At 41.1% G+C, this 8,058-nt stretch overlaps 1 protein-coding gene across 1 annotated transcript; it reads right to left on the reverse strand.

Moving 5' to 3' along the window:
• Positions 1 to 3,620: 3,620 nt before the first annotated feature.
• Positions 3,621 to 5,141, reverse strand: LOC146370374 (uncharacterized). The gene has a single exon (XM_084908721.1). The coding sequence runs from the start codon at positions 5,109 to 5,111 to the stop codon at positions 4,176 to 4,178; it is 936 nt and encodes a 311-aa protein (XP_084764847.1). The 5' UTR covers positions 5,112 to 5,141; the 3' UTR covers positions 3,621 to 4,175.
• Between the last annotated feature and the right edge of the window lie 2,917 nt (positions 5,142 to 8,058).

The raw sequence follows: 8,058 nt of genomic DNA on the forward strand, positions 1-8,058 counted from the left end.
ATTCCCAGGCACAGAGAGCCAGTGGACGACCCTTAATTAGTGTTTCCTTAGTTATTTGTTTGGGTCCACAACCAATAAGAAGTCCTTCCAACCTCCAAAGAGGCTCCACATCTTCCTGCAATAGCTGCACTGTGAGTCAGTACAACAGTCATTACTGTGGCTGAACTTCGTTACTTCAAAACTGTTCTTTATGACTTCAAAGACTTTGTTAGGATGCCAAGTTAAAGGCTGTGATTGGGGATGAAAGTTTTCCTTTGATGTCAAAGTTACCACCTTTGAGGAAAACTGGAATTTTAATGTATCAGGTTCAATTTTACTAAATAACACGTTAAATGGTGTTCTTGACCATATTCAAGATGCCCAAATTAGCATCGTTTGTTTTTTTGGGATATGCTAAAAAACAACCAACTATGTGCGTTTAAAATGCTTCCTGTTGACAGAGCACCCCTGAAAAAACTTAAAAAAAACCTATTTCTTGAGGTCTGTTCGGACCCATTCATGAGGAGGTGATGAGTCGCTCTGTGATGTAGTGGTTAACACATTCGCGGATCCTCAGTTGGTGTTCCAAGTTTAGGTAAATGGGAACATTGCATGAGTAATGGCATGTGGCGTTAAATCAATCTGCTGTGGTGACCTCTGAACAGCTGAAAAGATCATTTAGAACATATTTGATTAAAAAATGATGGATAATTTCATTAAAAAAGAAAAACTCTAAATGAGCAGGTAGCAAAAACAATGACAGATGTTTAATCAGTTATCTAAGCGTCGGGTAAAACCAACCAGCTTAAAAAAAACTAACAGCTAACATAACAAATAGCTAAAACTAGGCTAGCTAAGGGATTTAGTCACATCTTCGGGATAAAAGGGAACTAGGCAAGGCAAGGCAAGTTTATTTGTATAGCACAATTCAACAACAAGGTGATTCAAAGTGCTTTACAGAGACATTAGAAACAAAAACAAATAAAAAGCATGATTTAAAATTGATTAAAACAAGCAGACAAACAAACTAACTAATTAACAAACAAACAAACAAAACAGTATATAAAATCAAAACAGATAAAATCAGAACAATAGATAAAATCAGTAGTTAAAATGTACGTTTTGAAATTTAAGCTTAAAAGTGTGGATTTGGTGCTTTATTCAAATGCAGCTGAGAACAGGTGAGTCTTCAACCTGGATTTAAATAAACTGAGTGTTTCAGCTGATCTGAGGCTTTCTGGGAGTTTGTTCCAGATATATGGAGCATAAAAGCTGAATGCAGCTTCTCCGTGTCTGGTTCTGACTCTGGGAACTGATAAAAGACCGGATCCAGATGACCTGAGGGACCTGGAAGGTTCATACTGGGTCAGGAGGTCACTGATGTATTTTGGTCCTAAACCATTCAGAGTTTTATAGACCAGCATCAGAACTTTAAAGTCTATCCTCTGACGGACGGGCAGCCAGCGTAAAGACCTCAGAACTGGACTGATGTGGTCCACTTTTTTGGTCTTAGTGAGGACTCGAGCAGCAGAGTTCTGAATGAGCTGTAGTTGTCTGACTGATTTTTTAGGTAGACCTGTAAAGATGCTGTTACAGTAATCAAGCCTGCTAAAGATGAATGCATGGACTAGTTTTTCCAGGTCCTGTTGAGACATCAGATCTTTTATCCTTGATATATTCTTGAGGTGATAGTAAGCTGATTTTGTTATTGTCTTAATGTGTTTTTCTAAGTTTAGGTCTGCATCCATCACTACACCCAAATTTCTCGCCTGGTTTGTGGTTTTTAGGTGTATAGATTGAAGTTCTCTGGTGACCTGTAATCGTTTTTCTTTGGCGCCAAAGACTATTACTTCAGTTTTGTTTTTGTTTAGCTGGAGGAAATTGTGGCACAACCAATCATTAATTTCCTCAATGCATTTACCAAGAGCCTGTACAGGGCCTCGGTCTCCTGGTGACATTGTGATATATATTTGTGTGTCATCTGCATAGCTATGATAGTTCATTTTGTTGTTCTTTATAATCTGTGCCAGTGGGAGCATGTAAATGTTAAACAGAAGGGGTCCCAAGATGGAACCTTGGGGAACTCCACATGTGATACTTGTCTGCTCAGATGTGAAGTTACCTATTGATACAAAGTATTTCCTGTTTTCTAAGTATGTTTTGAACCAGTTTAGTACAGTTCCTGAAAGACCTGTCCAGTTCTCCAGTCGTTTGAGTAATATGTTGTGGTCAACTGTATCAAATGCTGCACTGAGATCCAGTAAAACTAAGACTGACATTTTTCCACTGTCTGTGTTCAGACATATGTCATTGAACACTTTGGTCAGAGCAGTTTCAGTGCTGTGGTTCTGTCTAAAACCTGACTGGAAGGCATCATAGCAGTTATTCTGTTTTAAAAAGTAATTGAGCTGTTGAGAAACTGCTTTTTCAATGATCTTACTTAAAAATGGGAGATTTGAGATCGGCCTGTAGTTGTTCATTTGTGTCTTGTCAAGATTGTCCTTTTTCAGTATAGGTTTTATTACAGCAGTTTTTAGTGGTTCCGGAAACACACCTGACATTAAAGAAAAGTTGACGATCTGTAACAGGTCTGACTCTAAAGTCTTTGAGACCTTTTTGAAGAAACTTGTTGGCAGGACATCTAAACAGCAGGAGGAGGAGTTCAGTTGACCTAAGATGTCCTCCAGGTCTTTGCTGTTGATAGGGTGAAACTGTTTTATGGTGTTTAAACAGTTTTTCGGTGGACACAGTACATAGTCTGGATCTGCTGTTGATGTACCAATTGCTTGTCTAATCTTTTGGATTTTTTCTGTGAAGAATTTGGCAAAGTCATTGCAGGCCATGGTTGAATGAAGTTCAGCTGCCACTGGCACAGGAGGGTTTGTTAGCCTGTCAACTGTAGAAAATAAGACCCGAGCATTATGACTGTTTTTAGTGATGATGTCAGAGAAGTAGGACCTTCTTGCACTCCTCAGTTGTAAATTATAATTGTGAAGTTTCTCTTTATAGATGTCATAGTGAACCTGGAGGTTTGTTTTTCTCCATCTGCGCTCAGCTTTCCTACACTCTCTTTTTTCATTTTTCACTAGTGTGGAGTTTCTCCATGGAGACTTCTTCCTTCCAGAGATAACCTTCACCTTAATGGGAGCAATTGTATCCATTACATTTAACATTTTTGCATTGAAGCTATTGACAAGCTCATTGACTGAACCTCTGGACAGGTCAGGTGTTAATGGGAAGACCTGGTTAAAGATCTCACTACTGTATTCAGTTATACACCGTTTTGTGATCACTGCTGTTGATATATTTGTGTGGGCTGAGATTTTACTTTCAAAGAAAACACAGTAATGATCAGACAGGCCCACATCAGACACAGTAATGTTTGAAATGCTCAGGCCCTTGGAGATCAGTAGGTCAAGAGTGTGTCCTCTATTATGTGTGGCCTCTGTTACATGCTGAGTCAGCCCAAAGTTGCCCAGAGTGTTACTCAGGTCTTTAGTCCCTTTGTCCTGAGGGTTGTCCACATGGATGTTAAAATCCCCAACAATAATTACACAGTCGAAATCAACACAGATCACAGACAGCAGTTCACTGAGGTCATTAAAAAAGTCTGTGCAGTATTTGGGAGGCCTGTAAATACTAAGAAACACAACTTTGGATGGGGCCTTCAGCTGTAAAGCCACATATTCAAAAGACTGAAAACTTCCAGGAGATAGCTGCTTACATTGAAATGATTCATTAAATAAGACAGCAACCCCTCCTCCTCTCCTGCTCACCCTGGCCTCACTGATAAAACTGTAGTTAGGAGGGGTCGTCTCGATGAGAACAGCTCCACTATTAATTTGGTCCAACCAAGTTTCAGTTAAAAACATAAAATCAAGGCTGTGCTCAGTGATTAAATCATTAATTAAAAATGTTTTCCCAGCTAAAGATCTAACATTTAATAAAGCCAACTTAAGTGTTTTAGAGGCATTACTTGTCCCCTCGTGTTTGGGAGCAGTCTGTGGCACACAAGGTATGTTTACTATGTTTAAAGATCTTTTAGAGTGCAGCTCTCTGTGTTTTGACCAGGCCACATGTCTCCTTCTGTCACCTGAAAGTACAGAGATTTTAAAATCTTCTAGTAAACAGGGTCCCAGCTTCTCCTGGGAAAAGTCACCACTGCCATAATCCTCGCAGCCCGGACCCTCCACACATCACACATCAGACTGCGGAGACAGAGCATGAAGGTGGTAAGGAGGAACTAAGGGGGGCGAGGCTGGGCAATGTGACCTCGATTGCTCTGTTGAGGGTGGGGCTCGGTGGCGAACCTTTGGCTGCTCTGGTGGGGGGTTTATGGGGGACAAAAAGGGATTGGGCCGGGGGGTAGATCTGAGCCCAGCATTGACCCGCTCCATCATCTCCTCAGTGAATTTCAGGTGTGGGGAGGAGGGAGAAAGGGAGGGGGAGGAGGGTGATGGGGGTGATGGCCTGTCAGGGGTTTGGGGGACTGGGGAAGATCGTGGTCCCTGGTCCTGGTCCTGGTCGTTGGTGTTGTTGAGAGAGTTAGAGGCAAATAGGGACCCCTCTTCTTGCCTCAGATGTCTCTCCTTTCTGAGGCTTTTCCCGGGTGGGGGCAGATGGAGCTCCTCCTCAAGGTTTCTGCTGGGCTTTGTCTGTTCTTGGAGTACTGTTTGTTCCTCTTTATGAGATAACTCCTCGTTTATCTCAGCCTTGGCACCAAGCACAGATGGATGGCGTATGGAATAAAACAAGTTGGAGGTGAACAGTTTCACCCCTGACTTGTTAAAATTAAATCCATTTGCTTTAAACAGATGCCTGCGTTCCCAAAAAAAATTAAAGTTGTTGATAAAATGCACTGAGTGGTCAGCACATGCTGATACAAGCCATTTATTCAGTGTAAACAACCTGCTGAATCTCTCGTCTCCTCCTCTGACCGGCGGCACAGGTCCACTGATGAATACAGCTGCATTCAGAGAGTTTACAGTATTTAATAATCCAGTAAAGTCCCGTTTCAGAACCTCCGACTGTTGTTTGGACACATCGTTTGACCCTGTATGCAGAACAATGTTTGTCACAGTTGGATATTCATCTGCAATTTGAAGAATTCTCTCCTTCAGGTTGTTGACCATATCGTTAGGAAAGCAGAGGACTTTAGTGTTCTTACCACTAGCTAAAATTTTACCATAAAAATTTAATACTTGTGTTAAACACTTTCACCAACTTGTGTAGTATGTGTTATTTGATAGCTTATTTTTCGTTCAGATAAAATGTGATGTGTTGCTCACACGTCATGTGAAAAATAAAGTTTTGAGTCAGGTGACTAAAGACTAAAACACCACATGATTCAGAGCAGGTAGAACCTCTTTTAGCAGTAATGACTTGCAGTAGTGGTTTTCTATATGAGTCACTCACATAACAGTGGAGGAATTTTTTCCCACATTTCTTTAAAATGTTCCTTAAGTTTTTTGAAGGTTGCAAGAACTTGTCTATGTAAAGCTCCCTAAAGGTCCCCCTGCAGCATTTCAGTCATGGGGAGCACTGGAATCTACCCATGAGAAACTCAGAGGATGATGGGAAAGCTGGTTAACTCATCTTCTGGTGGCGGGGTAACGCCAGCTGCGCTTCATGAAGGATAAACTTGCTGTTTTACATCAGAATAGTCACAATGTTACACACCAAGTCCCATTAACCTGAAATGTTCCACCCGGCACTGTGTTATGCACTAAAACCTTCCAAGATCCATCTTTTTGAGCACTCATCAAGTGGGCGAGAGGGTCTGGTTTGCCCGGGACGGGTCGCATCCAATTAAAACATCACCAGTGAACCAGTTAACCACCATTTGGACTGAGAGAGCCGTAATGCCTTGCAGTAGTGGTTTTCTGTATGAGTCTCTCACATAACAGTGGAGAAACTTTGTCCCGCTCTTCTTTAAAACATTTCTTAAGTTCTTTGAAGTTTGAAGGAATTTGTCTATGCAAAGTTCCCTAAAGGTCCCCCTGCAGCGTTACAGTAATGTGGATCTCTGGAATTTGAACGGGCCGTTTCAACACATTGATTACTTTCTATTTCAGTCATTCTGTTGTAGATTTGCTGCTGTGCTTGGCATCGCACAACATCACACTGGAACGTCCACTCCGGGGAAGATTGTAGCACTGTGATAACACATATGAATGCTCCAGACCGGCAAACTGTCAGAACTTCTGCTTTTATAGATAATCAGTGAGTGTATTTGACTGATTGACCTGAAAACTACTTACCGTTAATCCTCTGGAAGCAGAAACAGCCGACTTTCTTCCAGTGAAGAACTGTTTTTCACACGACTCTATTTGTTATATGTTCATTGCATTTAATTTTAACTGCTGTAGTAAAATCATCTCTGAGCTTTGGGACACATAAAGACCATCTTATGTTGGGTAATGGATTTGGTCATGCGGTTAGCTAAAATAAAACTGGTAAAGCAATTCATGTAGTTGCACCTGGCAGTGAGTACAAGCATGGAAAAATGTGATTTGAGACATAAAGCATTTGACTTGAATAAAAAATATTATGACAACACTAAATTTTATGTAATTATTGGTGCTGGTTTGCAGTTTCAAATCCAATCAGATGAGCACATAATAATAAGCATGTGTGAATAAAAAAGGCTGCGAGTCACTGTGAAATACGACCAGGGAAACATTGGGAACGGTCAATTCCAAAGATTTTATTATGTAAACAGAGACTTAAAGTGTCAGCTTTCTGGAAAAGTTCATTTTGGTTTGAATCCCTGCGAAGTCGAGCTCGGGACTGAACCCCAGCGCTGATGTTTTTCTCATTGTGCATCACTCAGAGGCTATTTTGCTGTTTTTCCAGAAGCTGTTTGATCGCCAGCGTGGTGAGGTCAGGAGCTGGCAAAGCTGTTTTAATTCCCATGGTTAGATCATTGGATCACAGCAGTGACTCTGTGGGTCGCTGCTTTCCCCAAACACACTCGCACACAATGCAATAACACACCCCGAGCTGTGTGCACATCACTGCAAGGGGAAACACAGTCAACACGGCCTCTGGAAATCAGAAGAAACTGAAAGTCCAGCAGCAGGAGGAGGAGGGAGTGGGTGACGGCGAATCTCCAGGGGCCGTTTGCTGTGGCCTTTGCCTCTCTGGGTCACAGGTTCAAGGCCCAGGTGAGGCTAAAAGAAACAAAAAGCCACAAGACGGACACATCCGACATCCAGAGTACCATCAGCAGACGGCTCAGATTTGTTTGGAAGTCGTTCTGTTTATGGTACAAACTGAGACACATCCCCAAACAACAATCGGGCTCTTGGCTTCCTGTCACATTGTTGTGTCTCATTTTAAACCGCTCGGCCAAACTCATCTGACTGCAGAGGCATGTTCTGAGCTTTGACACATCGACAAATGGCTTTAATACATCGATATGTGCCTCATCTGAACTGCATTAGCCCTTTATTCACTATGAAACAAGATTACCACCAGATCTAACACTTGTTTACATCCTTTCACACACACTTTTGCATATTGTTATTTATCTTTAAATTAGAATCACATAAAAACAGCACCTTTCAGCAGGTAACAAAAGTATGAAGCTACTTTAATCACTCATCGATCGCTCATGTAGTAGAGGTGGGCAGATCAATACTTTTTTCCTCCATCTCCAAGTTCAGTATGAAGATCTCTATTTTTTTTTTTTTTTAATGAAACAGTATACCTCAAACTATGAGAAACATCTGAACCTTTTTTTGTTTGACTGTCACGCATTTTATTTCCAGTCTATTAAACATTTAAACAATAGAAGTTGACCCAAAGTGTTTACAAGACAGGCACATCAAAACACACTGATCTCCCCTATAAGCTGCCTTCATAGGTTAAAAGTAGGGGTGGGTTTCGATAATGGATTTTCCGATTAAAATCGATTTTAGCTTGAATAAAGCGATATCAATTCACTAAATCCTGAATCGATTTTTAAATATAAATGTATTTTGCCAGAAACGCCAGAATCTCACGTTAAACCTCTCAATACCATTTCAGCAACCACCAAACAGCTAAAACAGTAAATGAGAGCAGGTAAACTTCCAC

Source organism: Perissodus microlepis, chromosome 16, assembly GCF_051167445.1.
Source record: "Perissodus microlepis isolate ML-2025 ecotype Zambia chromosome 16, ASM5116744v1, whole genome shotgun sequence".
NCBI lineage: Eukaryota > Metazoa > Chordata > Actinopteri > Cichliformes > Cichlidae > Perissodus > Perissodus microlepis.